The sequence below is a fragment of the Dothidotthia symphoricarpi genome (assembly GCF_010015815.1).
Source record: "Dothidotthia symphoricarpi CBS 119687 unplaced genomic scaffold P153scaffold_3, whole genome shotgun sequence".
NCBI lineage: Eukaryota > Fungi > Ascomycota > Dothideomycetes > Pleosporales > Dothidotthiaceae > Dothidotthia > Dothidotthia symphoricarpi.
This window is the reverse complement of record NW_022985010.1, coordinates 748,813-775,286: the sequence shown is the minus strand read 5'-3', so window position 1 is coordinate 775,286 and position 26,474 is coordinate 748,813. Positions and strand designations below refer to the sequence as shown.

The window sequence follows — 26,474 nt, the reverse complement described above, 5'->3', positions numbered from 1 at the left end:
ACTTCGACGCGAGCTCGTCGCTCTCACAAGCTCAGGCGAGAGACGGTATATCACGTGGATTTCTCCGCATTTCTCCTCATCTCCGTGTGAGTGAGCTTGTCTGATTGGCTGTATTGATTAGCTTACAAGGATCATGGCTCCAGCAACTCCTTTACAATTGCGAACGCGATGCTCGGCCTGCCTTTCATGGCTGGCTGCGGGGCATAAATTAATCAAAGCGCGTGAGATTCTGGAACATGGCGCTGCCCGTCGACGTCTGGCTGCTTGTTTTCGACAACATTGACGACCTCGACCTGCTCTGGTCCGTCGTCCGCAACGTCTCCCACTTCCTCCGCGGGTGCGTAGAGGAGCATTTTCGCCATGGCGTGCTCCGTACTGCCTTGGTCGACTTGCACTACAGCACCGTGCACTCACACAGCGGGCCTTCCTTCTCGTACCTGCATCTGCCCATGCACTTCTCTCGTCTCTCATCAGACGGGACACGCGCAATCTTTCGGCAGATGGCATACACGCACTACCCCAGGCTCGCAGCTGGGGGCTCCGTTCGCGGATGGGTGCCCTTCGTCGAGCGCTATTGTGAAGAGACACTGAAGTCCATGCCCGTGGTGCTACACAAGAGGAGCAGCACGAAAGCGCCCCCGCTGTGGGAGCAAGAGCACTTCGACCTGCGCAACACGCTGGCTGGCGAAGACAAGACATCCTATCTCAGTGAACTACGTGATCACACCAGCATTGGGCGAGGCTATCGACCACCCTACTACATCAAGATCTCCGAGCACATCAACGATACGGAGCTTGTCAGCCTAGAAATCGACTGCGAGGCGCGCGAGATTTCCTTTGAATGGCGACGTACATTCTCCGCCTTCTTCCAGGAGCGGCATTTCATTGCGCTCTCTGGCAAGAACATGGGCAAGAAGCGTGCATACGATGACGATGTGAGCCTCGCTGCTGCAAGACTAGGCTACGACTTGGCGAAACAGTCGAATGTAGCCGCATACGATGCCAGACGCGCACGCAGGAAGCGTCTGCAGCCCTGGGTAGTTAAGAACAAACACCGCATGACGCCAGACCATCGGTGGAAGATTGAGAATGCAGTGGAGTGCGAGAAATTTCACGTCAAGCATAACATGCATCGAGGAAACTTGCGTGAACTCAAGCCTGAAGAGCTGGTCTGTGAGGAGTTGGTCCCTGAAAGATGCGCTGACGATCTTCCCTATCTATTGATGTGGCCCTGGGGCGGCGAAGACACTTTCTTTACTCCTAGAAAGCCGGTGGAATGCAGTCCAAGTTGTTGTACTGTTCTTTGAATGGGCTATGCGCATACCGTCGCACTCTTATCTTCTCGGCTTTATACCCTGTCTGTTTCCATTCAACTGGCTATCATTTGTAAGGTTTTATACCGTCGCGTTGCACAAACACCCTTCAAATCTCATGATTCACGAACGATGACTACAAGTCCGTACTTCTATCTAAAGCAGAATAATAACCAACATCTGTTTCCAACTCGACAAGCAATTCCCACAATTTCAGGGTACCCTCCGAATCAATCGAGCCCTCCTTCCCATCTTGTGCCCACCCCATCCCTCAGTCAGCACCACCCTCTCTCCTCATCCGCTCCCTAACCTCCTCCAACGCCCTTCCTAACAAATTCTGCCCCCACCGTTCCCGATTCACACCCGCATCCCTCTCGCCAAACCCCACGCCCCAAACGCGATCCAACGGACTGGCCTCTACCAGCTCCCGCTCCCCAGTCGCAAGCAGCAAGCCCTGCAGCCGCTGCGCGTCCCTGCTCTTAGTAAACTTGTAATAGTTCCCCTCCGTCACAATACGCAATTTATCTGTTCCGAGAAAGGATCAGCTCGTCGTCTTAAGAACATGCGTCACGCGACGCAACATGACGTGACGAAGATAGGAATGGGTGCAAGAAAGAGAGGAGAGGAGAGGAGAGGAGACAACGCACGCTCATCCCACACCCCCTCACTGAACCCCCTCACACTACGGCCCAGCGCTTTATGCTCCCTCGGATTGGTGGTAGCGAGCATTTTCTTCGCGATTGCTTCGTCGCCAAAGAGCCGGGCTTTTTGCACCATCATCCACATTTCAGCCGTTGCGTACGTGTCGCCTTCATGCGTGAAGGCGCCGCGGTACCATTGGCCCAGGTAACCATTGGCGTCTTGCGGGCGCCAGAAGTAGACTGGTTGGGGTTGGGACGAGGCGTTGGAGGAAGAAGGATGGGGGATGGTTGATACGGGCATGGTTATCGGTTGAGATTGTGGAGTGGAAGGTTGTGCGTGGTGTGGTTTCAGTGTCTGTCGAAAAATATATAAGTTGTAGATTTTGAATAGGAGGGGTTTTCTCTTTTATACAGCGTTCTTTCTGTGTGACTCGACGTTCCGGTGGGATCTTGGAAGGTATGTATACTAGTTGAGGTGCAGTACCATGGATTGAAGGAAGTTGCGCCCTTTTACAATGTTTTGGTTTCCTCGTTCATTTCCATACGGAAGGAAAGTTAAAGGACTAAGAATTAACTGGTGTGCGGAAAACAAACTGGATTGGTCATAGATCCCAATTACGAAAGCGCAACCGGAGCTGAACAAGGGCGTCGCAACAGATCGCCTCCGCCCTTTCTATGGACAGGCGGAGTCTGCTTTCTGAGGCGCAAAAGCTCAGTAAGACATGCACACCCCAAAAGGGGAACAGGGGAATGACAATTCCTATTAATGCGGCTATGAGTTGTCATATTAAAGACGGTCCAAGATTCTTTGCTAACGCTAGATAGAAATGATTAGGGTATGCGACAGACCTCCCGCTTCTCTCGTTCTCAAATACAGTAGAACGCAATAAGATCCTCCAGGAGAATGCACCACCAAGATCCTTCAAGCAAACAAGACTATGTAAATCGTCTCTTTGTACACCAAAAATTGTACAAAAGAATGATAGTATTGAGAATTTAGAAGCTTGATGATTAGACCATGCCTTCAATGCCCTGCGAAAGTCGCTGTTCCATGGCCTTGATCAGCACAGGTGGCACGGCCTCGTCGGTAGCGCGTATCGTAATGCGATACATCTGTCAATCGTTAGTTCTCTGCATACGCATCACAACACTTGTAACATACCTGAGTATCGAAGTTGGGCTCCAATCTCATCAAGCATCCGAACTTGCCACCCTCACTTGTATGCAACACCGTTGCACCGACGATGTTCTTCGCATTCGGGTCGACTCCACTGACAATACCCCACTTGAAACCCTGCACTACCTTCCGTACAAATTCTGTATTCATTGTCCGGTTCTTGCTGACGAGACCAAAAATAGCTTGGGCTTCACGTGGAGCACCGCCGATTTGCTTCCATCGCTTGAAAAAGTCTTCTGCGCTCAGCTCGGCACCTTCCATGTACTTGTGCAGCAGCACAGGAAGTTGGAGTGTGAGACCCTGCAGAGCTCCAGCCAGATAGGATATACGAATAGTTGGTGCTTCCGTGAAAACGTTTTTACATTCGAACATGATTGTTTGCTGGGTCTGGCCTTGGGGTGCGATGGTCGTGTCAGGCAGGCCCTTGATGTCTGATTTCAGGTTCTCCGCGGATCTGTTGTCGAGTGTTGTTGTAAACGAGCCCATTGGAAACGAAGACCTGTTTGCGAAGTAGAAGATGAGACATCCAAGTTGGCCTCGGTACTCGGTTCGTAGCCCAATCTGTACTTGTTGGTCTTCGTAAAGCACACCCTCTCCGCGAAGCAGTAAGCGATTATACCCGGTCTCCCAATCTGGACTCAGGTGGGCAGCGCTTGCGAGATTTGGAGCCTTCGTGGCCCTGCCCATATCGATGTTCAGATCAAGTCCCGCAAGATCGCTTGAAAGAGAGTTGGCACCATTTGTACCATTTGCTGCGGCAGCTTTGGCGTCTTTCGGTACCGGCTCAGTGAAGCTTCGCTTGAAACCTGCTGTCGAATTTTGTCGGCCGAGACCAAACTCCTTGAGATCTGCGTTCGCGTCTTTACCTCCGACTACCCATGTCCTCTTGTCACTGGTCGTAGCATGCTTCTGATGTAATCGTGATAGCAATGCTGATGTTCTTTCGGGATATGGTGGCATTTCATCGCATACGGTTCGTAACAAATCGTCCGTTGGCATCGTGGCGAGTGTGAGATACTCGCATGCTCTCTGCTGGAGCTCGGAGTCGAGCGAGTGACTGTAGGCGCGGAATGCTTGTAAAAGTTGCGGCTTGATCTCAGGGAACAAGTTAACGAACTTGACGTAACACGATAGCAATATTGCTCTTGTAGTCGATGAACAGCCTCTCATCTTTGCACTCATTGCCATAAACTGCTCGATCGGATTGCAGCCCTTATTGTCGGCGATCAAATGGCCGAATTCTCCGAGCAGATACCCGCCGATCTTCACAAGGGTCTCATGACAATCAGACTTGACGTACTGCAGGATGGTTTGCGCTGCGTACACCTGCAACTCCTCGTTGTTCGTCACAATTTGAATTACTCGTTGCCACACTTCGTCGCTAACGTGATCTCCCGCCATGGCAATCAACCGCAGTGTGATATCGACGTACCACTGAACATCTGTAGCGTACTTCTCGGTCAAAATGGCGATCTTGAGCACCATCTCCTCTCTTATCGCGTAATCTGCAGATTGAAGATACCTCAGCAGCTCGCCTACGATTGCTTGGGCATTGGTAGGATCGCACATGCTGTAAAGGAGGTCCAGTCCCTGCCTTCGCACACTGATGTCCCTATCTCTTAGCGAACCGATAATGATCGTTTGGTGCTTCTTGATAGGATCCAGCGTTTCTGATCGAGCAGCCAGATGTGTCATGGCCTCTAGGCCAAGGTAGCGCACATTGGTCTCCCTGGATGCGATGAATTTGCCTAACCTCTGAGAGATTTGCACCATGAGGTCTTGTTCGGTGTCCAGATGGATTACAAGATTAATTGCTTCGAATAGAACAGCATTTTGAGCATTGTTCTGCTGTACATTCTTTGGCATTTCCAAGGCTGAGTCCATGATCTTTTGCAATGCTTCTCGAATGAGCTTACGGACGTGCGAATCCTCTACTTTTGTTAGTTACATCCAGATGACCAAACTGTTTTGGAGGATTCACTGACCAGGAGGTGGGTAGTACTGGAGTAGCTTGAGAAGCTTCACCAGTATCCAAGGACAAGGTACTTTGTAGTAGTAGTAGCCTTCCGCGCATTCGTTATCCACAACTATCCGCTTCAGCCTGTTAGCAGCCTTGACGTAGCTTCCTTTGTATTGTTCCATGTTGTCCTGAACCAAAGCTGTGACTAACGAAGTGACAGATAGCGCAACGCCCATGTCGGGTTCGTCCATCAGCGATATTATTCGTTCCGCCCACTCATTCTGTACAATGCCAGGGTGTTTTCGATACAGACGCAGCAGCGTCAAAGCTGCCTTCTTCTTCACGAATGCTTTCGATGCCCTGTCCATTCGTCAGTTCGGTCAATTCTACCCTGCGCCGATAAAACTAACGGTGATATGAGGAGTCGGTGAACTTCAGGGCTGAGAGACTCTCCCAGTTCTTTGCCGCCGACATTCGCAATGGCATGTAACGCCAGGCAGTTGTTGAGTTCATTGTGATCCAGCAAGTCTTTCCTAATACTGTTGACAACCAGGTGTAATAGCTCGTGCTCTTCGTGTAAGAACAGGGTGACTGCGAGGTATCCGATCTGCTTTTCCGAGTATTTTGTAGCCGAGATGAGGTTGACTGCTTCAAGATGTCCGAAATCGACGTTCCAACCTAGGATGTATATGTATAGAAGCTGTAGTAATCAGCATTGGCGCTTTGAGCTTGGCTTAGATTTAGGGTACCTTGCAGACGTATTTCTTCTTCTGGTAGCCATTGAGACCGCCATCTGGAAAAGTCCACGTCAGAGTAATTCGAAATTGAAAGAAGTCCAAGTCGTACCCCTGAACTTTTGCCTGCAGCATTCCGTCAGCATTTCGTATCTTCCGCAGACTCAATATAAGGCACCCACCGAATGTTGGCTAACTCCTTGTTGATCCTCTTCTCTTCCAGCTCTCGTGCGCGAGCATTCCTCAGATCCGCAATGAACGACACCAATCCTGTACCAAATCATATAAGCCTTCGTCCAGTATATAGCGTGACTTTCTCATGTACCTCGCATAGCTGGGACATTGCCCGACTGCCCCCGGCTGAATAGCCCTCCTCCTGCACTCGACGCCATTTTCGCAGAGACGGACGTCATGGATGCTGTGAACGGGCGATTCCCGCGTGATAGATGCTCTAGCAGCCTAGAAGTGGTGCGTGTGCGCGATTTCGGATAGGAGGGTGTCGAGGGACTGTCTCGGTGAACAAGCTGTTATGGGGCGTTCGTGATCGCGAAAGGGGTCGGAGGTAGCGGAGCCTAGACGTCAATCACACGGCTATGTGAGACAATACAAGACTGAAGAGAGAGCGGTGATACGAGTAATGAGCAAGCATGCTGCAGGCGGCCGCTGTGCAGCTGTATGCTCGATGCGCGAGGTTGCGGCCTCGTAGTGGAGTTCGACATGGGGGTCGCCAAGACGCCTTTAGCGCTTTCCCTAAACTCCGCAGAGCTCCTTCCTCACCAAGACCACAGACTCATGCCATTCGAGATTGAGTCCTTTACTGTGATTCTTCTTCAAACAGAAGTCATGCTTCTCTCCATCCGCCAGATCTGCACATACGACGCGTCTCGTTAGTCCATAAAGGTGGTGCATGGCCTATACCTCTAGACAGGTAACACAGCAGACATCTGCTCTCCTTCACCGCTGGTCGATGCCTTGCCGAGTTTCCAGCCTCCTAAGTTTGCAACCCTTTCTTTACTGCAGTGGCCAACGGCGAAGAGCTCGAATGGGCTTTGCACCATCCCTCATTCGACACTGACAGGCCGTTAGTGGTGGCGTGCCAGAGAGGTCGTGCGCTCCGTTGGTAGCCATCGAGCTGATGTGCTTAGGGCAGTGAGAAACGCGCCATTGTTTTTTTGTACAACATCCCCCATTTCTTTGTTGTACAGCTTCGAGTCTGAATGCTATGATGGTGTTGATGCCCGCAGTTCATCCAGGTTTCAAACATGTGCCATGGTCGAGCTTAGGGACGGGCCGCCGCCTAGCACTAATCTCGATGGAACCTAGTGATTTATACGGTGGCTGCAAGCCTTGGTATTTGATGCAGCTGTCGGAACAAGTGAGGATTGATTAGGAGGGGCGAGTTGCTGCGCAAGAAAGGTGTCATAAGACTTCGAAAGCATACGCCGGGATTGCTAGTAAAGAAGCTTTTCAAATGACTAGCCTTGAAAATCGTATAATCGGAATGATCCTTGCTTCCTCTGTTTCACGAGACACAACGTCTGGATATTGCTGCAGGCCGACGTGATTGTTATCTTGACAAAGTCTGTTGAAATCCTGGCACAGCTATGGCTTGCAATATCAACCTACGACCAGGTTCTCTACTCTCATAGAAACTAAATTGCATTGACAACATTGAAACAACCATGTAAGGTTTCAAAGCAACTGATCTCTCGACTGCTTTCTGATACTCAACTTAGCTTGCCAATCTTGCAGACACAGCTCAGATGTTGCAACCAACAAAAGATGCGCATGTTATTCATCAATATGAGACAGCTTCGCGTCGATACAACACAGCCTTGGTAGTTTTACAGTCTTGAGGTTTTGCTATTCCAAACCTCGCTGGCACTATTGAATAAATCTGCTCATGTCATAGTTTGCGATGTACCGCATGTTTAGAAAGTGATAGAAGCGGTAATCAACTACTTCTGCAAGCAAACGACATGTTGTCAAACTACGGCATGCTTGACCGACAAAGGCTCCACCTCACACCACGCTCAACCAACCATCACTTCCCTATTCAAAGCATCAAACAACCCTTCAAATTCTCAGCAAATAGTAATCCTTCCAATTGCTGTGAATCAGCAAGTGGCAAGCCCAGCCTCACCGTGTCCGAGAACTGGTGACACAGCGTAATCACAAGCGTTCTGATTGGTCAGTCACTAAAACCACGTGATACGTTCGAGGCATGAGAGACTACGTAGTCATCCAAGAGAGGAAGTGAGAGAAGGTATAAAGATCAAGCGTGTGACTGTCTATATATCTCAGTCCAAACAACCAAACCAGTCAACTTTCCAACACCACCATCAGTTCACTTCCCCGAACCAACCAACCCTTTCAACTCTACCACCAAATCACCAACCATCAACATGGCCTGCTGCGGACGTAACAACGGCGAATGTGTATGCGCCAAGGAGGCAACCTGCTCCTGCGGAAAGCAGCCTGCTCTTCAATGCAGTATGCCCCCCCTCTTCCTCCACCCCGCCTCCACTGGTCCGTTCGATACACCGCGCCTTCACATACAATACATGACATACATCCACTAACATGTTCCAGCTTGCGACAAGGCCGTCTCCGAGAACAAGCTCCCCACGAGCACATGTGCGTGCGGAAAGAGGGCTGAGGGTAAGTCGTCTCCGTTGTCCGGTTGTGTGGGTTAGTGGTGGTTAATCGATTAATGTGTAGATTCGTGCACTTGCGGCAAGGGTAGCTCGAATTCCGAGTCGGCGCTCGAGACGGACTTCACGACGAAGAAATAGGTTCTCCTGAGAGGATGTGATGGGAGGAACGATGGAGAGGATCTACATTGGGAGGTGTTTTGGCGTTCTTCTACGGTTCTTGGGGCGAGGGACGGCGTGGAAGCTGGAATCTGGCCATAGGCATGCAGTATGAAGCAAGAAAAATATTTTGACAATCGTCGGCTTGGTGGTGATGCTATGTGATCTTCCAGACTGTTATCATTGCCTTATGATATTGTGTTTCTGATGTGAGTGTATCGAGTCATCTTCGAACCTTGAGGCAGCGATATGTTGTGTGTATTGAAAGACCGTATATTCATAAAACTTTGCTCCGACCAGATTGCCTCACAATCATGGGGCTTATGTCATGAGTTTACCCAGTTCGTTTTGGAGAGTGGCGACATCGTTCCTAAGCGTGTTGTCCGTCTCATCGCCCTGTACCTCTGTCAGCAACCATTAAACATGTATCAAGACATTGAATTTACCCAGTTATTCTGCAACGCTTGTAGCAAAACAATCGCATTCTGATAGTCTCTCCCACCCGTCGATTCCTGCTGCTCGATCCCTCCATCCTTTCCATTGGCAAAATCTTTGATAGCGTCTAGTAACCCGTCGTCTTCCTTGAACTCTTCAATGACACGAGCAGCACCCTCAGCCGACTGCGCCATAAGTCCAAGACCAAGCAGTCCTTCGGATCTCGCATCGGCGTAGAAGCGTTGGCGCACGAGTCTGGCTACCGGCCGAGCAATCAATGGCACTTTGAACATCTGTCGCCTCACTGCATCGACATCCTCTTCTGCACCTGCCCGACCAAGATACCGCAACATTGTCACTATCGTCCGCCCGAGCTCGATCATGGAATTCTTCATCGCGGTGCTGGGTAGAGGCGCGGAGGGAGCGAGCGCCTGTGTAGCGATACAGTCCAAGATTGTCGGCTCGGTGGAAGTCCCAATGCCGGCTACTTGAGGTGTATCTACTGTGACGATCTCTCCGCCCTTCTCATATACGACTTTCATGATGTTATGGAAGTTATTTGTGACGAGTTTGCAAAGCATAGCTGCTGCTTCGCCGCGAACGGCAGGGTCAGTGTTTAGAAGTAGACGGTTGCATACTTGGAGAAGGCCTGCGTCACCCAGGATCTCTCGGTTGGCCTCTGGGAATGTGAGATGGCGCATGAATCCTGCTGCGGCGAACAGAAGAGCTGATTCCTTGCTTGATGAGAGTATGTCGCCCAAGGTAACATGAAGTTGCATTATGTTAACCATATCGATGCAGACCTCGTCTGACATTGCAAGGTTGCCAAGTATGACGCATGTGCAGACAGTGGATGGGGAATTTGCTTGGGTCCGTAGCCTGGCTCTGATCTGCTCGACGACTGGACTTCGGACGTTGAAATCTTGCGCAAAGGCGTCTGTAGCTGAGATGGCGGATATCGAAGCAATCAACTGAGACAGCAGGAGAACATTTGTCTCGTCCGAGGAAATCTTCTCTTCCTTTTTCGAAATAGCCAGTTCCTGGAAAACGGCTGCAATCTCTTCAGACGTGAGTCGAGCCTCAAAATCCAACATGAGCACAACGAGGCCGTCAAGCAATTCGGGCGTTGCTATCAGTTGCTGAAATTCCTGATCCTGCAGATAATGTACCAGTATTGCAACGTACTCATGGTAATGATCTTCATCATACTGGAGAGTGACCTTCAAGACACTAGCGAAAACCTTCAGCGAGCTACCGTCTTTCATCTGAACAGCAGTGAGCTTCTCGGTAGTCCAGTTCAGTAGATCCGTAGCATAGTCGAGAGCTCCTTCGGGAACCTTGCCAGCGACAAGGAGGCCGGAAATATGTACATCCAGTCTTAGAGCTGCTGCCCCCGCTTTTGCAGGATCTATCCGTGTGAGCAGTCACGTTTATTCCAGGGTAGTTATGGGCATACCGAAATCGTTGCAGAGATTGAACAGTACTACCAAGGCAATAGGCACAAGTTCCTCCAGCTTAGCCTGAGTAAGGAACTCGACGAGCGTCAGCATGTGCCTGATAACGATCTCACGGCTCGCATCTTGAGCAACGGTCAATCTTTGTGTGATCACGGCAGAGGTGAGACATAGGTACCATTGTCAGCGACGCAGTTACCAACGACTCTGAGGTATTGTTTTTGTAACGAAAGAGGAGCGTTGTGCTGATCCAAACGTTTCAAAACAGACTCGAGGATGCCGAGTTCTCTGAACGGCGTTTGCCAGGTCTCTACAGTTTATCAGCTCAATTGATACTTTGCTATAGTCAGGATCTCTTACTTTGTTTGCCAACAGCAGTTCCTAGGGCCTGAGCTACTTTTTCGAGAACCCCAAAATTTTCATCTTCCTCTAGTTTTTCGAGCTGTTGAAGTAGGTCACCAAGAGCCGTGTTCTCGTCGTCGGGTCCATGCTCAAGCAGAAGTTCTACCGAGTCAATGAACTCTGGCGAATCGCTAGGAAATGACGCCATATCGAACAAGTCGAAAAAGAACAGTTATATCTGCTAAAACAAGCAAGCATTCAAATGCTCATTGTAATGCTGATGTCTTCTGAGTTTGAGAGCAAAGCCTGTCGAATGAGACTACTTTCTTGATCTGATCTGAGCTTGTTTGAGCCTATTTGAATTTGGGGGGACTGATCTAGATCACGTAAGTTGGAAAGTGTTGAATGCTTCTGTGAGTGTTTGTCTTCGACTTGACTTTGCCTTGGCGCACTAGCTCTCACGTGTCAATTTCAGGGGACGCGCGATCTGGCTCCCCAACATTAGCATCTCGACGACGAGTACTACGAGCTCTCAATTCCCCTCACCCGATACCCTCCTTTCAGCTCGAATTTCAACACACCGCAAACATGACGCGTGCCCAACAAACAATCAGCATTGCGCTGCTCCTGACCTCTGTATGCGCAACACCCCCTCTTTCAAGATTATCGACTAACACCTGCCAGCTCTACCTCGCCGTGTTCACGCATCTTATCCCTGTCCCCGAGAAGATCCAGACGGAAATCGTCCCTGTGGTATGCCTCTCACGCCTCTCAAAGATCCTCTACATCCCTGAGAAACCTCCCTCGAGAGCCCATGCTAAATATATGATAGATCCCCTTCTGGGCACTCATTTCTTTCGGCGCATACCTCCTTTTCAAGCTCGGCTGGGGGGTCTTCACGTTCAACGATGTACCTGAGGCGCACAAGGAGTTGATGCAGCAGATATCGCAGGCAAGGGTGGAACTACAGGCCATGGGCGTAGATGTTGGTCAAGACTAGATCGGATAATGGGAGATGGAGGTATAATGGACATTGCATTGGGAACTAGAAGGCATTCTAGGTGAAGGATATGGGTAGCATGGTCAATGCTATTGCTGCGTTTGTGGTACTCAGTAATCGACGTCCAAATCGCACAGGCTTAGTTGCTTTGGCGAGTCTGAAACCGGCAAGACACTTGCAACTCTTCAGCTACAACGATATTTGCATCTGAGTGCTGAGGGGTATTCAAGTGCTACACCTCAAACCGTAGTCGCCTGCGCCGCCTTATGTCGCTGTTTCAACTTCTTCTCCGTCTTCATAAACTCTCTGATGCCCACTGGCACATCCTCAAATAGATCCCTTGTCTCTTCGCCCCAATTCGTCTCACTCCCACCGCCATCATCATCCATGCTTACAGCAACAAGATTCGGCGCGCCTTTTTCTGCCACTTCCTCGCCATTCTTCCTCCTCGCTTGCATTGCAACTCTCGCCTTCGTACTCTTCTCCGCCCACTCCTCCATCTCATCGCGATACATATCCCACACGCAGTTCACGCACCCAGACATGCAGCAGTTATCCGGCTCCGAGGGTTTGGGAGGGACTATTATGCCAGCAATATTGTGCGATGCTGCGTCGATTGCCTTTCTGCGCTCACGAACGCCAGGCTTCGAGCCGAAGACCAGCCGTTGCTTTGCAAGTATCTCTTCTTTTTGAGCCAAAGCTCTTGCTTCTTCAAGTGATGATTCGGGGACGGTGTTGGTTTGAGTTCGTGGTGTTATCTTCTTGCGCATTTCTAGTCTTTGTCAGTTGCTTTGTAGGGATCATAGATATGGTGTGGGGTTCTGACCTGCGTAAAAACCGGCTATAGGATGGGCTTGTCCGCCATCTGGTGCAATGTACCCTTTATGGCGTCGCTGTATCCGGTTGCTGTTTTGTAGTCCCATTGTTTTTGAGGTGTTTGATATACATGTCTTGCTCCATGGTTTGATGCTCGAGGCGCGAAGGTTCGGGCGCAATGCCAGCGGTCGAGCGGAATGGATGAGTCGTTCCATGATGGCGATAAAATGAATATGCAGCGTAGGTATTCACTGATCAAGATTACTTCGCCACATCATATTTGAGGTTGTCAAGGTTGTCAAATACGCAGCGGCTTGAATCAATCGATGAATGGCGGAGAGACGTCATTTTGCGCCGGACTCCCGAGGTCGGCAATTCGACACCGACAGGGTTGAGCGCTCGAGAACGCGCTTCGACGCGTCGACACCTACCACACAACAACTTGGTATCTACCCCACCACCATATTGCTACCTGATTTGACGCGCCCTACTATCTCGTCGACCTTATACCTCGGTATCAAATTGTCAACACCATGGACGAGCCAACACCTAAACGCCGAAGGACCAATTCACCAGACGAGAGAGCACCAAATTCACTGAGGAAGCCACCAAGACGACCTTCGTTTGCGTCGCCGACTAAATCCAGTCTGGCGCGCAATTACCCAAATCTATTGCCATCACGGCCTGCTTCTGGCCGGGACGGATTGCAAGAGACACAGACGGATGCGCCTGAAGAGGAGGATACAGAGCTACCATCGGCACAGCCACGAAATGAGCAGGATGTGCCTCGTCGCGGCATACTCTTTTCTTCGCCGAGCAGGAAGCCACCCCGGATAAAGGGTGTGGCTAAAGAATTGCCTCCAATACCAAAAGCACCGCCAGTCGAAAGCTCGTACCTTGGAGGTACTTCGGAGAATAACGACGTCGTCGATGCGACGCAACAAGACATACAGCCTCTGGATCCAGAAATCGAGAAGAGAAAACAGGAGAAGGCGCGACTTCAGCGCGAAATGGAAGATCTGGAAGCCCAGGTGTCGAGATGCACAGAGGAGATTGTGAAAGAGCAGCAACGAACCCCAGAACAGCAGTTTCGACATGCTGAGCGGACTGACCTGATGTGAGTTGCAGTGACAAGATCTGTACCACGTTTTAAGCGGAGACTGACCCTGCGATAGCGATTTTATTGGAAAGATATATGGCACAGATGCAGAGGAGAAGCAACCTCCGCTGATATCAAGCCTTCTCTGCTCATTCCTGCCATTCTCAGGCTTAGCTGTATTGCCACCCCGACGAAAACAACCTGACAGCCCCATCCCCTCCCATCGACCTATCGAACTCGCAGACCCCTTGCCTTACCTCGAGATGTTCACCTCTTTCAAATTCTCTACCCAACTCAGCCTACCACGCGGGAAAGTCTTTCCTTCATCGAACCGCGTCCATCAAAAGCACACAATCGATATTGTCGGGCCCCAGAAACTCCTCACAGTACAGCTCTCAATCATCATCGACGCAATGGCGAACGAGATCATCGACATGCAAATCCTACATCTATCTTCGTGGGCTGAGCGCGAACTCGGCACGTTCTTGCGCCAGAAAGCGAAAGAGAAGGACCTCGGCAACGCATGCTGGGCAATTGATTCGTACTGGGAAATCGCGACGAAACGCGCACAATACTGGCATAAGTGCGAGGCATCGTTTTCACACCTGATTGCTGGGCATACAGATGAGGATACGGAGAATACACGCCCTCAAGTAAAGGCGAACCAGACCATTTCACGCAAAGATCTGAACCGCCATCTAGGGCGAGACACGCTCGTCTTGCAAGACAAACATGTGCTCTTGAAGATCAACTGGCGTATCAGTTTTGACTGGACAGGCGAGGCGGAGTCGGAAGTCAGCGTCGAGCCGGCTTTTCCTCGAGTCTGTAAGTATATGTCTAAGTCTGCAATATATCAGTGGCTAACTAGTCATCTTAGGGTCTGAGGGCGATGCCGCGAATGCCTTCAAGAAGATTCCCGAGACATTTATATCACTTCTGCAAACTAGAGGTGCATATGAAGCCACTAGAGTGATGACTGCGTTGCTGTTCCCCCAGTAGAGGATGGGCTACTGTTTGTTGTTTGCGTATAGCGTGCTTTCAAGATACCATTATAAATCGCGAAGTTTTCGCGTTCTGGAAACGCAATGTCAAATTATTTGTCCAGTCAATCAGTATGGGCATGAGATGTAAAGAGTCTATAAGACCTTATAGCTCCCAGCAACCATTACTGCCATATACTCACACCTGGTGTTTACTCTGAACATCCACGTTTCATGCATGTCCACGATACAGATGACTCCCACAAAGCTCACTGAAGTGTTTCTATGCTCCGTACTTAGATACTCACAGCGGCCGACAAAAAATCAACCAACTTCGACTCTTTCAAGCTTGAAAGGCCCAACGTCAATTGGAGTGAGCTTAGTTAATAGCTTCTCGACGTATTAGTATCTAACTTTCACTTATCTATTACCATTGGCGTACACATTGTCCTTCAGAGATTGCAAAGTACCTTCATGAACAGAACCTCAACTTTGTCGTCTCTTGACGAAATATGACGAAGAAAAAGCAAAAGAGAAAAAGCAGTAAGTGTAACTGTTAGTTTCACATTTGAAAACATTTACCATCACAGTCCCTGCCTATCCTATCTTTCGACAACTTCAGGCCCTTCCAGAGCCGCAAGGATTGCGTGGGGCGAAGAAGCGGTGAGAAGTGCGAAGTGGCAGTGGACTCGAGATTGTAAAGCAAAAGAGACTGGTATCTATCAACATCCCAGGATAATATTGCATATACGCGCGTTGTGTATGTAGCATAGTCATGAACCCTGGTTTGAGCACATGTCGCGAGTATGCCGCTCGGAAAGTGGAGGGTAGTGGGTTGACGAAGTACTTTGAGCCGCGAACGCCGCACTGAAAGAAATATGTCGTGTTTACTCACAATACCGGTTGAGTTGATCCGATAATCAACGATAGCGTTGTCTTCTATGTAGTACCGTCTACAAGTCCGTTGACTGAGAGCCACTTGATGATTAAGCTCGCATGGCAACAACGCGCAGGAGACAAGCTATCCTGCCGTGAAGCCATGGACGAATAACGCAGCCTCTACTAGTCCGAAGGACTCGAGGACCCGCAGACCCATTCGTTTCGAATCCTCCGACGCCCATACTAGTGTTGTGACACAAGGACTCGAAAATGGTTGTACAGATACGGAAGCCTACAGCGACAGCGATGCTTAACCGCTAGCCTGAAGAATTTAGGTCAAGCGGCGGATTGATTGTGCCTGACGGTTTGCAACAGCTGCAAACGAAGATATCCTGGGATGATCCTGGTGGTACGATCGGAGGCCAGTCGTTTGCTTTGGCTTCGGATAGCCGCGTAATCGAACTAACTCCACGCGTCGTGTGCGTTCTTGTGCCTTGTGGAGTAAGTAAGCTAGCAAACGGCCGTCTACAAAGCACCAAAACGAGTCGTCAGAAGCTTATGCTGAGTTATCGTGGTTCAACACGCTATTGATACTGACTCAATATTATTGCGCAACTCACATGGGCAAATTTCGGGTTGCTGCAGCTGAGAAGCCCCTCTCAAAGCGATGCATAGCTCTTTCTCCACCCCGAACTGAGTCAACTCAGAGCTCTGGAAGCGGCTGCAAGGTGACTGCAGGTTCCCATGACCAGAAAGGTTCGTATACGACATAACTAGGCATCTCTTTGCGGGTACGCGTGATTCCGAGAGGCTCGGCTCGGGAATGCATCCTGATTTTAGGCATCAACGTGAGTGGAGTTTGGTGGCGTGTGTGACGATAATGCCCTTCTGGAGGATTGGGCGTGACAGTGAAAACGACAAGTCGTTTCAATAGGAGAATCTCGGAGGAACTCGAATATCGCAGCTGGCCCGGAGCTTAGAGGTCTGGAATGATGTGCATAGAATTCCTTCGCTATCAAATGCTGTACGCTTCTGAGGGTCATGCGTTTCCGCAAGTGTGACGAGCACCGGTTTCAAAAGTCTATACACGATGGGTGACGACTTACAAGAGACAACATGTGATATTGACCATGTTGAATTGGCTGCGCTCGGCCATAATGGATTGCCAAGCAGTGTTGTACCTGTCGGGCCGTTGATTATACGCGGAGTACATGGGCACTCGACAGTGAAAGAAGTGTCGGAGTTGACCAGTTTCTTGCTCAGTTAACACAGTAACCAACCTTCGTCAGTCTCACGCTTGTCTCCTTGCACAGATACCTGTGAATGAGTCGTCATGTGCGTCTTTCTAAAACAGAAATGGTGACCCAAGTGGGCTGTCACGCAGGTCTAACCGGTCAAACTCGGATCGGTAGCACGGCTACGGGAGACTGCTGGAGCACATTTAATAGAGTGCGGGAAACGCGTCGTCATGTCAAACAGGTGGCGAGTGTAGCAAACTAGTTTGAGGTGATACCATCGGAGAGCGCGGTGCAGCAGCATCAGGCGGCAGTCTGCAGCAACACCAATCCAGAAGGTCGCTGTGTAACTTGTAACGACTGTCGAACCCTATGAGGGTGTAAATATACCATGTTGAAGGTTCGAGCCTAGCACATATTGACAGTTGGCGCATGTCGTGCCGTGTGGGGGAATACTGTGCAAGAACTGAGCAACGATCTGAGGATGCTGTGTAAACATGGCTGGGAAAGCGATGTGCTACTATGTGGAATCGTTTAACCGCATCACAAAGGAATATGCATTTCGGCAGGAGAAGTGTGCAGATACCTAAACCCGCAAACCTCAAACCAAGCGGTGATTGACGCGTGCAAAAGGTCCCGTTTTTATCTTCGACCCGCATGTCTTCGATACATGAGCAACTGGTTCATGGTTGACATGACCAAACTTAAATTTCATCTAGGCCGCCGATAAACAAAGGAAGAAGAAGCTGGGGTCGTTCGTCGCGCGACACGATGCGATTTGACAGGCGAATTCTGTGGTTCTCTACGGCAAGACTTGTTTTGTAGGCTCAAAGCTATATTCAGTGTTAGTGCGAATAGAGACCCGACAACTATTTTGTCTGAAACGCTTCGTCTTTTGCCTAGCAAACATGCTCAGGACGTTGGACGTGACTCGGGACTGATCAGGAAACCACACCAACATTCAGGGGTTTGAAAGAAGGGCACGAGCACTGCACAAGCTACGGTCCATGAGGCTGGACACCGGTTAACAAACCCGAATAGAGAGACATGTGCAAGAAGCATCATTTGGAGCTGTTACACAGGCATACAAGCCACAAAGCTTACAGTGCAGGATGTGCTCTGTGCTCCTTACATAGGATTGTCGTCACCCAAAACAGTAATCCCTATTCGGACATCGATATTCCGTCTGCAACTCGCCATGCTTACGGGCCTGACGAAGGATATCTTTGCCTTGTGATGATCATGCGAGGTCCAGCTGGGACCACGTCATTAAATGAATATGCAACTTGTGGCTCCGTGGCGTCCGACAAAACAACTCTTGGGTGACGGAAGGACGCGAAATCCTACATGTCGGTTACTTGCAGGAACAAGAGGCTGCATAGTCGGTCTATCACATGGATGTGTCGTGTACTGACAGCTTCCCGTAAGACGAAGAACAAAGGAGCCGTTACAAGAAAGTCAGGGTATCAATCTACGCCTTGTGGTGTCTGGATGAGCTGATGGCAGGACACGTTGATCGTACCGTATGGCTAGGTTGACCCATCTGGTTACGGAACTTGCATTTCCTGATTCACCGACCGATCAGCTCAGAAAATGAAGGAGATCATGTACCAACAAGATACACAGAAACACGTCGTATAAGGTGACGATGGCCAAGGCACACTGAGCACGCTGAGGACAATGAATCAGATTAAGCTCACCAACCCGTGAGTGGAACGCACCCGCGTTCTTGGATACGATGATGCAGGACGACGGGCTGTGAGGGATTTCTTTGACCAGTGCGGGCAACGGTGGGAAGGATTGCGCAAATCCGTTGGTGTGTAGACTTGGCAAAGGGGTAAGCTCGGTCGCATTATGGATCAACAGCACACAACACCATCAGGCGTTTTTCCGGTCATACGGTAATTATGCGCATTCTCTCATTCGCGAAGGCGCGCGGTCCGAGGACGTTACTTTTTGCAAGGGATCAGATGACTGGCGGCCGGAAAAGAAATTCCCTGTAACGGTTGGTCTTGGCCGGTGCGGGATCGAGATTACGGTGACGCCTTCCTGCAGCTCTGTGTGCTTTTTGCAGTTTTTACTACGCCTTGGAGGTCAGGTTTAGCCGACGCGAAGCGAAAGGACGTTTGGTGATTGACTGGGATTCCAGCTTCAGCCCCAGCCCCAGCCTACCAGCTGACCGACGTTGAAGCGAGAGTACCTTCTCATCAGGAGCGTTGAGTGGCTGAGACATGATACAGTTGCCTATTGATAATCTTGTTGGTATGCCTCCAACACGAGTAGTGATCCTGCAGGACTACATTGCGGGACCACCATAGGTGGCAGGACTCGGAAGATCGCTTTGCAGGACTAAAAGTGCTACACCACCTTGAACGTCCCAACCTCCGCTTAGTCTTGCATACTGTGTATGCGAAGTTGTAGAGGTTGTCGCGGCGCCCTCCCAACACCCAACAAAATCGCTTATGAGCAGAAACGCGAACCTAAACATGGAAGTTCTGATCGTGCGTCTATCCACCATGTTCCAGACGCCTGCCTACATCCGCTATCCGTCATCCTCCAGATGCGAGGCCCTACATATATTGGTCTTTGCATGTGAACTTAACCTTATAGAAGCTAGCCTGGGTGTAACGTGTAATGCCGGCAGAGGCAGAGTTCTGCGTAGGCAACTTACTGCACGCTCTACTCTCCGCGTGCATATAGACGTGCAGATATCGGGGCTTAGAGGATCGTGCTATTTGCTGATGCGCATGGGCTTACTGCATGTATCATAACAGATCACGGTGCGGGTGCATGTCGATAATCCAAGCCATGCAGGCTTGGAGGGAAGACGCGTGCTATGGTTGGATGGCAGTCACTTGCTTGTCCAAGTGCGAGCATGTTTTCGGACGGTCGCGCGAGCGTGGCCGGGATATGGCAGCTCGATGCAGATCTGTGTGTTGTGCCACCACGCGTGTCCCCATGGGGGTTGGTGGCCTAGGATGCGATTCAGTGTTGATTGTCTTGTGGAAGGCGTGAAGATAAGATCAGGGCGGCTGGGAAATTGATCACAGGACCAGGTTGGGACTAGAACAATGTGGCTGTGTTTTGACTGCCTGCAACGAAAGTTGCAGCGCCTGTTTTTGCTTTCATTTGGTTTTGGGCTTTGCTCTGAAGCAAGTGCCGCCGTCCATCTTCCGGGACATACTACAGTACAGTAGTGAGCTAATGCTCTGGTATCTATTCAAAAAACAACGACCGTAAACGACAATGGGCCTCTTCTGGTCCAAGTCTCAATGCTATGACGACTCCGTGTAAATGCTTGACAGTCCCAACTCCATCTGCGGGTAACACCGTAAAACAAAAAATTGTAAGAAAGAATAAATCGACCCGACGACGAAAAACACCGGTGGATAAAGCAATTCTAGGTCCAACCAGTTGAAGTCCTGAACCGTCTATTTTGTAACGCCAGAAATTTCTGATCCGTACCAACACCGTGCGGGAAAACACCAGTATCATGTCGTCATGACTTTTGAAATGTTGGTAAAAAATATGAACACATCGAAGAAGGATAGCTGAATACGACCTTTGGTCGTGGAATCGTGACAAAGGAAACGGTTTTAATAGACACGAACCGGACCGGCCATCATCGACGGCTGGAAGGACACGTGCTTGACCAGATTGGCTGCCTGGATAAAGGGTTGGAACCACGTATTTGCCGGAGGCGGTGGAGAAACGTATGTTGACTGAGGAACTCGGGCAGCAAACTTGATACCCTGAGGGGAAACGTTCTGGTACGACGAGTTCGAAGAAACGGACGAGGCTGATGAGCAAGAAGAGAAGATCGAGTCGTTGTCGGAGTTGGAGCTTCCAGAAGACGTGGAGTATCGAGGATAAGGAAGCTGGTAAGCAGGCGGAGAGTACACTGGACCAGAGAGGGGAGTAACGAAAGGTACCGGAGGAGGCTGGTAGCATCCCTGGAAAGCAGCATCCCGGGAATAATCCACTGGGTGGGAGGGGGGAGAGGGAAGTGGTGTGCATACTGCAGATTTGGTAGCTGTGAAAGTTGAGCACTGGAGGATCATCTCTCGGAGCTCGGGAATTGTGATCCTCTTGGCTGGGTTGAACTCGAAAATTCGTCTCAGGATGGCGTCCAATTCCAGGGAGATGGGAAGAATGGACCTGAGAAACTTGGGATCCTTCATGAAGGCGCGGAAAGTGCTATCCTCGAATGAAGCTCGCTTCCAGGGGTTACGTCCACAAGTCAAGTTTACCAGAATGACACCCAGGCTCCAGACATCGTTAGGTGCTGAAGCGTAGCAGGAGTATGCTTTTGGTGCTGGTGTTTGACATTCTGTCTAAAGTTAGCATGCACCTCATATTGACTCAGGATGAATGACACATACCTGGTGACATGTAAAAAGTCGAACCGCATCCGAAGTCCGAGCTGACATGATCGGTCGTGGCAAGTCCGAAATCAGCAAGTTTGCAAGTCATGCCCTGGTCAGTGACCAAAACGTTCTCGGGCTTCAAGTCCCGGTGGTAAATTCCAATAGAATGGCAGTACTCCACGGCATCCAGGATCTGGAGAAAGGCTCGCTTGGCAAGAGCTTCATTACCAATGTATTTGCCTTGTTCAGTGATGTTGGAGAAAAGATCACCCTCTGGGCAGTACTCCATGACAACGTATGTGCAATCAGGGGCGTCCATGATTTTGACCAAAGAAACCACATTAGGGTGAGCGCTAGCCTGGTGATGGAGTTGAATCTCTCTCTGTTGGAACTTGCGTTGGCGAGGCTCAAGGCCAAGCTTGTTGAGCGCCTTTACAGCATATGGGATGTTGGTCTGGATGTCCACGGCTGTGTAAACTACTCCATAGGCTCCAACTCCGAGAACGCTGGTCAATGATAGGCGTCCTGCAAGTAGCTGGCCTAATCGATCTTCCGGTGCGCAAAATCCATTTTGGGTTGGGGATGTTGGCGGCGTTGGATACATACTTGGAAGGAAGAGAGAAAGGGTAAGTCCTCGCAGGTCCAGTCAAGGCCTCAAGGACAAAACACAAATGATCCGGGGAGATAAAATAGGCTAGACCGGTTTGGTGTTGACGGACAAAGACCTTTACAGAGCTCTCAAGATGGAAGGGAACAACGTATTATGAGAGCGGATTCCTGATATGATAGTAATCCAAATCCGGAAGTCAAGAGCTTGGGTAGGCTGTAGAGAGGGACAGATAGGATGTTGTGGAAGGAGTGTTGGAAGGGAGGAATAGTGGTTTGATATGACAGAGTGTAGATGGTGTTGTGAAGTGTGAGGCGGGATATGATGTATGTATGTATGTGCACGGCTGGGCACCAGTAATAAAGACTGGCCTTCAAGGGAAGTCCCTGGCAACTATTGGCAGGCTCGAAGCCCCAGTTTTCTGTAAATAGGGAGGGATTGGCCTGGGAGCAGCGCTATGACGAAGAAGGATGGGCCTACAGGCCGCCTGCATCCCATCAGCGATGCATGCCATGGCTCACGGCACGCATACGGGCGCCCGCTAAAACCGTCTGGTTCCACTTCGCGCAGCCACCCCGGCTACTTTGGCGGCGTGGGTCAAACTCGAGCAGGAGGCGAAGGCGAGGATGAGCAGGGGCGGGATGTCGTGTAAGCCGCCTTGTCCACAAGCGTACTAGCAGCGTCCAACAAAGACCTCAGTGCGGTTACCGAACGATCGGAGCCCTGTCCTTGACTCAGTGGATTGATGGGCCACTGTGAGTCCGCAGCTCGTCGGGCGGCTGTGAGCAGCAACGAATCACCAGCCTCCCAGCACACCATGGTGACACACACCCGTCACTGCTCAACCCACACTGTCTGGGGCTCGACGCTCGAATTGCAGCAGCCTCGAGGCTCCAAAGCACTGCAGTCTGCCAGGAAAACTAGCCAGCAATGTGTGGCACGGACATGTTAACCCACCCTCTCCACACTACCCACCCCAATAGCGCTCAGCTGTCCGCAAAATGGACACATTTCGAAGGCAAATCGAAGCAATCCTGCCCAAGCCACGCATTGTACACGAAGACCGGCGGCTGATCGTATTGTGTGGAGTGAGCTGATTCGCCACTTTGGCCCAACCCTCTACCTCACGCGGCCCCTGATCTATCTCAGCGCCTGTCACCGGCCGACAAGACGGGCTTTCAAAAACAACCGTGCATCGCCCCGAAAAGAAGGCTGAAAGGATCAAGTTATGCTGTAGTCGGCTAGCACAACCTTAGCTTCCTGCAAAAGCTTACGACGTCTTTGTAGAGCCAACCAGCGCACGGTCACCGTTCGATAGTGTGCTCGATGGCTCCGACCATGACGAGCGCAGACCCTCTAGGCGTTAATCTGGACAATAACGCTGCTCTCGATGATCTCTGACTCTCATGTCACCAGCAGGCTTTTCATCCCGTCCATGTGAACCCGGTGATATGAGCTCCGAGACAGCCTTGTAGCAACCCGCGATCACGTTTCGGTTTCGTGTTGGTGGAGCTGCACTTTCGGCGCTTCCAAAGATTCTTTGTCCTCCAATTTTGCTCCCGCGCGTGCTGTTGCCTAGGAGCAAGGGCGAGCTCGCCTCGCTCGAACAGTTCCAGCGCCAACGAGCGTTGGCGATATGACACATGGCAGACGAAGCCCGATTGGATTTCGTTCGACGCCTAGAATCTACTGCGGTGGGCTTCGCCCTACGTTTGCACCACGGACTAATTGGATCGGGTGCATTCTGCCTACCATTCATAACTGATTAACTAATCCGTTTGCCGTGGATTGCCAGCAATCTTGCCGTGATTTGTGTGAGATCCGCCAGTGGCGCGGCGTTGCCCTACAAGGGTTCTCGATATATTTCTACGCCTGGCGAATGATGTCGGAAATTGTTTTCACAATCATGCCAATCACCAGTTGAGTTGCGACTGGGGGTCACGTTCCAGCCCTGATCTTGTGACATGGCAAATACTAAGTGGAGCGTGAGCGTTCCACACATACCGGCTCTTCACCCTGGGAGATGCGGTTCATCGTTGCTTCGAAAATGATACTCGCCAGGACGTGTGAACGTTACTCGTATACGACTTGGATATGACTCTGAGGTCATGGCGTGCAGAAATAACCCGTAATATACCCGTTATGAAGATCGTAATACGCCACAATTGTCTCGTCTCTGCAAGGCAAGCCTGTGCGGAAATATGGTGAAGGCCAGGTTGCGACACTTGCTCCATGCAAGCGAGGTTGAGAACCTGCATTTTTTGTTGCTTTTGTCATCCGGCGTAATCCGTGCATAATGCAGATGTCGCCAAGTTCCGCTTCCCGTAGGCTAAAGTCGTGAGCGGGAGTCTGTGGTCCACAAACGGACGATCATTCTTGAGCCGGATTGTTATTAGCATCTTCTGTCACGTTTGCGTAGTGATCATACCACACCATCTGCGTTGGCATGAACGTTTGGGACTTCAGACTCGACATGAGGACGATTCCCAACAGTATGTTCACGATTAGCTCTCGAGTCCCCGTTACAGCGACGAGTGCGTGCGTCCCACAGGTCTTTTACTACTTGGGATCCAACGAATCTTTCTGCTTTCTGTCGGTTTGATATGACCAAAGGTGACACAGCAGACGCAAATCATCCACCTTAGCGAAGCTGATGGACGCTCCCTCTGGACAAACCAAGTCAGCACTTTGTGCGCGATAGCCGGATCTGAACGATAAGTGTCCGCCATCAATGGACTTTGGGCAGTGATGCTTATTGCGTGGATGATTCGGTGTTCTTTCTGTTCACCGCCGATTGCTGAATTGCCAAGCACTTAGTGCATTCGATGGTTGCTGGACGATATGTTATGGATGTGCCCCTCCAAACACTGCCCCGCCCCGCCACCATTATGACATCTCAGCCATCTCAAACTCTGCTCTTCACTCCACAATCCGCGAGTAACAAGTGAGAGGGAGATCAGTCCACTCGAGTGAGTTGCATGGGTGGTGTCTTCCAGCTGACCGACAGAGTTTGCAACGTGGCGTTCTATGAACGAACGCCAGAAGAGACGACGAGGTTGTTCGACAATCTTCTGTAAATCCACAGAAACTCAAGAGCACCACAAGACTGGGATCGAGCAATTCCAGACCCTTTGGGCCATTTCAGATGGCGGATGGTTGGCGAACCACTGTGAACCAATCTCGTCAGTGTTGCGTTGTTGAGCAGCCGTTGCCTTGCCCATACCTTGCAACGTTTCCCCAACTAAACGTACAATCTACCCTAGCAACCAATCATCGCCGCCTTCTAACCAACATACTAACTGTTGTTACTAACCGCCGGCGCACAATGATTCGCCATACTAAATGTAGGCACAGACAATCTACTGGGTAACGGTGTTCCCGCCACCGTTCTTTCACGAGCTGCCGACTTCATAACATGATCTCCAAGCGTGGACATTGCGCAATATACGGTTGCCGCGGAAGGGTTCAGCTCTAAAAAGCCAGCCGCTCTCATCTAGTTGGAACCTATAAGCATCAAGACATATATACCCAGGTTTTGAGGTTGCTAACCATGAGCACACCGTAGGCAGGCATCTTGAAGGGTTTTGCAAACCTGCGACGGTAGCGTCCATGTATTCCAAATAAACTGCTATTGGAAACTCCCTTCGAAGACAGATGGCTTTCCACAATTAACAACTATGTGCATGTGTGCGGTTGCATAAATCTCTTGGTCACAGACGACGGCATATGTAGATATTGATCAATATTTACTTCGCTACGCTAAGCTCTTACTCAGCCCGCGACATCGTAAACAAACTTCGATCGCCAAGAAGGTCTTACAATCGGATCTACTATGTGTTTGGATCTTGGTGGCGGACACAAGCCGCCCCGAATGATTCCCGCATGAACATACACCGGACATGAAGCACTTTCGAGTCTACCCTCAGATCAACAGTGGAAATTTGATCTCCATGGAAATAGTCATGTTCTACTTCCTCACATCGCTCGATTGTATGCACCTCGATTCGCAAATGACTGCTGGAAAGTAACGTTTGACCCACATTTCACAACAACAACAGAATGAGATCTTCATCATCCTTGACTATCCTCATACTCGCGTCTACCCGCTCCGCGCTGTGACATCCCTTAACCTTCGCATCGGTCTCTTGGTTCCGCTTCTCGAAATACCAACCCAAGGTTCAAAGGAGCTACAAAGTTTAATGCGTCACTCTTAAAGTTTCCCGAATACGTCGTCGCAATATTTAGTAAGGGTTATTTGCATACGCTCGTGCAGTAGACCGCAGTGGATCAAAAACTATCGGCAGCACCGGGCCTCTGTAGTCACTAGCCCAAACTATATTGGCTCAGGCTATCGGACCTTCTCCGAACTACGACTTAGGGCCCGCCCCTTTCCGTTCCATCAGATCTTCCTCCGTACCGAGTCTCAGCCCGTAATCGTTCAGCGCGAACTTTTGCGCACGCGTAGAATTGCTTGGTACGATGGACCATCGTATGTGCATCGTGTTGAACTCAGCCCAGTGAACGGAAGAGTTTCCGTGCTCAACCATTATGCAGGGCGCAAATGAGGCGAGATCCGCTGTGATTTACCTTAGCGTTTAAAAAGCACTGCAACGTGTTCGGTT

General features: G+C 50.3%; 10 protein-coding genes across 10 annotated transcripts; 5 read left to right on the top strand and 5 right to left on the bottom strand.

The window, feature by feature from the left end:
* Nucleotides 1-31: 31 nt before the first annotated feature.
* P153DRAFT_156077 (uncharacterized protein) lies at nucleotides 32-1,594 on the top strand. Its single transcript, XM_033662229.1, has 2 exons — nucleotides 32-86; nucleotides 144-1,594. The coding sequence occupies exon 2, from the start codon at nucleotides 237-239 to the stop codon at nucleotides 1,305-1,307; it is 1,071 nt and encodes a 356-aa protein (XP_033527766.1). The 5' UTR covers nucleotides 32-86; nucleotides 144-236; the 3' UTR covers nucleotides 1,308-1,594.
* A 5-nt stretch (nucleotides 1,595-1,599) lies between these two features.
* On the bottom strand, nucleotides 1,600-2,528 carry P153DRAFT_308144 (DUF1768-domain-containing protein; the record flags this gene model as incomplete). Its single annotated transcript, XM_033664692.1, has 2 exons — nucleotides 1,961-2,528; nucleotides 1,600-1,838 (listed from the first exon to the last, which is right to left on the bottom strand). Coding segments are annotated over exons 1-2 (534 nt in total), but the record flags the coding sequence as incomplete, so codon positions are not given.
* A 146-nt stretch (nucleotides 2,529-2,674) lies between these two features.
* On the bottom strand, nucleotides 2,675-6,507 carry P153DRAFT_363577 (Adaptor protein complex AP-2 alpha subunit). Its single transcript, XM_033667401.1, has 8 exons — nucleotides 6,151-6,507; nucleotides 6,008-6,095; nucleotides 5,938-5,951; nucleotides 5,841-5,884; nucleotides 5,502-5,791; nucleotides 5,117-5,451; nucleotides 3,117-5,062; nucleotides 2,675-3,067 (listed from the first exon to the last, which is right to left on the bottom strand). Exons 1-8 carry the CDS (start codon nucleotides 6,215-6,217, stop codon nucleotides 2,966-2,968), a joined length of 2,886 nt encoding a protein of 961 aa, XP_033527764.1. The 5' UTR covers nucleotides 6,218-6,507; the 3' UTR covers nucleotides 2,675-2,965.
* A 1,723-nt stretch (nucleotides 6,508-8,230) lies between these two features.
* On the top strand, nucleotides 8,231-8,620 carry P153DRAFT_282412 (uncharacterized protein; the record flags this gene model as incomplete). The annotated part of the gene is made up of 3 exons (XM_033663197.1): nucleotides 8,231-8,318; nucleotides 8,418-8,486; nucleotides 8,547-8,620. 3 exons carry the CDS (start codon nucleotides 8,231-8,233, stop codon nucleotides 8,618-8,620), a joined length of 231 nt encoding a protein of 76 aa, XP_033527763.1.
* A 90-nt stretch (nucleotides 8,621-8,710) lies between these two features.
* P153DRAFT_155924 (GTP binding protein-like protein) lies at nucleotides 8,711-11,285 on the bottom strand. Its single transcript, XM_033662228.1, has 5 exons — nucleotides 10,888-11,285; nucleotides 10,706-10,837; nucleotides 10,530-10,652; nucleotides 9,085-10,481; nucleotides 8,711-9,034 (listed from the first exon to the last, which is right to left on the bottom strand). The coding sequence occupies exons 1-5, from the start codon at nucleotides 11,075-11,077 to the stop codon at nucleotides 8,960-8,962; spliced, it is 1,917 nt and encodes a 638-aa protein (XP_033527762.1). The 5' UTR covers nucleotides 11,078-11,285; the 3' UTR covers nucleotides 8,711-8,959.
* Nucleotides 11,286-11,399: 114 nt separating this feature from the next.
* P153DRAFT_332077 (dolichol phosphate mannosyltransferas-like protein subunit 3) lies at nucleotides 11,400-12,361 on the top strand. The gene is made up of 3 exons (XM_033665495.1): nucleotides 11,400-11,505; nucleotides 11,554-11,622; nucleotides 11,702-12,361. The coding sequence occupies exons 1-3, from the start codon at nucleotides 11,458-11,460 to the stop codon at nucleotides 11,867-11,869; spliced, it is 285 nt and encodes a 94-aa protein (XP_033527761.1). The 5' UTR covers nucleotides 11,400-11,457; the 3' UTR covers nucleotides 11,870-12,361.
* P153DRAFT_282060 (uncharacterized protein) lies at nucleotides 12,109-12,792 on the bottom strand (the record flags this gene model as incomplete). The annotated part of the gene is made up of 2 exons (XM_033663171.1): nucleotides 12,109-12,641; nucleotides 12,696-12,792. The coding sequence occupies 2 exons, from the start codon at nucleotides 12,790-12,792 to the stop codon at nucleotides 12,109-12,111; spliced, it is 630 nt and encodes a 209-aa protein (XP_033527760.1).
* Nucleotides 12,793-13,120: 328 nt separating this feature from the next.
* On the top strand, nucleotides 13,121-14,956 carry P153DRAFT_308130 (uncharacterized protein). The gene is made up of 3 exons (XM_033664691.1): nucleotides 13,121-13,802; nucleotides 13,861-14,609; nucleotides 14,662-14,956. Exons 1-3 carry the CDS (start codon nucleotides 13,219-13,221, stop codon nucleotides 14,781-14,783), a joined length of 1,455 nt encoding a protein of 484 aa, XP_033527759.1. The 5' UTR covers nucleotides 13,121-13,218; the 3' UTR covers nucleotides 14,784-14,956.
* Nucleotides 14,957-20,474: 5,518 nt separating this feature from the next.
* On the bottom strand, nucleotides 20,475-21,849 carry P153DRAFT_381801 (Pkinase-domain-containing protein; the record flags this gene model as incomplete). The annotated part of the gene is made up of 2 exons (XM_033670074.1): nucleotides 20,475-21,208; nucleotides 21,261-21,849. 2 exons carry the CDS (start codon nucleotides 21,847-21,849, stop codon nucleotides 20,475-20,477), a joined length of 1,323 nt encoding a protein of 440 aa, XP_033527758.1.
* A 460-nt stretch (nucleotides 21,850-22,309) lies between these two features.
* Nucleotides 22,310-23,038, top strand: P153DRAFT_393194 (uncharacterized protein; the record flags this gene model as incomplete). The annotated part of the gene is made up of 2 exons (XM_033671211.1): nucleotides 22,310-22,500; nucleotides 22,836-23,038. 2 exons carry the CDS (start codon nucleotides 22,310-22,312, stop codon nucleotides 22,924-22,926), a joined length of 282 nt encoding a protein of 93 aa, XP_033527757.1. The 3' UTR covers nucleotides 22,927-23,038.
* Nucleotides 23,039-26,474: the final 3,436 nt, after the last annotated feature.

Excerpts from the sequence above, each read along its gene's own strand:
- P153DRAFT_155924 (XM_033662228.1), bottom strand. The coding sequence starts at position 11,077 with ATGGCGTCATTTCCTAGCGATTCGCCAGAGTTCATTGACTCGGTAGAA. Across the intron at positions 10,653-10,705 it reads TAACTGCGTCGCTGACAATG|ATGCGAGCCGTGAGATCGTT; the intron begins GTACCTATGTCT and ends CCGTTGCTCAAG. Across the intron at positions 9,035-9,084 it reads AAGCGTTGCAGAATAACTGG|GGCGATGAGACGGACAACAC; the intron begins GTAAATTCAATG and ends ACAGAGGTACAG.
- P153DRAFT_308130 (XM_033664691.1), top strand. The coding sequence starts at position 13,219 with ATGGACGAGCCAACACCTAAACGCCGAAGGACCAATTCACCAGACGAG. Across the intron at positions 13,803-13,860 it reads GCTGAGCGGACTGACCTGAT|CGATTTTATTGGAAAGATAT; the intron begins GTGAGTTGCAGT and ends ACCCTGCGATAG. Across the intron at positions 14,610-14,661 it reads GCCGGCTTTTCCTCGAGTCT|GGTCTGAGGGCGATGCCGCG; the intron begins GTAAGTATATGT and ends TAGTCATCTTAG.
- P153DRAFT_332077 (XM_033665495.1), top strand. The coding sequence starts at position 11,458 with ATGACGCGTGCCCAACAAACAATCAGCATTGCGCTGCTCCTGACCTCT. Across the intron at positions 11,506-11,553 it reads TTGCGCTGCTCCTGACCTCT|CTCTACCTCGCCGTGTTCAC; the intron begins GTATGCGCAACA and ends AACACCTGCCAG. Across the intron at positions 11,623-11,701 it reads AGACGGAAATCGTCCCTGTG|ATCCCCTTCTGGGCACTCAT; the intron begins GTATGCCTCTCA and ends AATATATGATAG.
- P153DRAFT_156077 (XM_033662229.1), top strand. The coding sequence starts at position 237 with ATGGCGCTGCCCGTCGACGTCTGGCTGCTTGTTTTCGACAACATTGAC.
- P153DRAFT_363577 (XM_033667401.1), bottom strand. The coding sequence starts at position 6,217 with ATGGCGTCGAGTGCAGGAGGAGGGCTATTCAGCCGGGGGCAGTCGGGC. Across the intron at positions 6,096-6,150 it reads CAATGTCCCAGCTATGCGAG|GATTGGTGTCGTTCATTGCG; the intron begins GTACATGAGAAA and ends GATTTGGTACAG. Across the intron at positions 5,792-5,840 it reads AGAAGAAATACGTCTGCAAG|CTTCTATACATATACATCCT; the intron begins GTACCCTAAATC and ends TGATTACTACAG.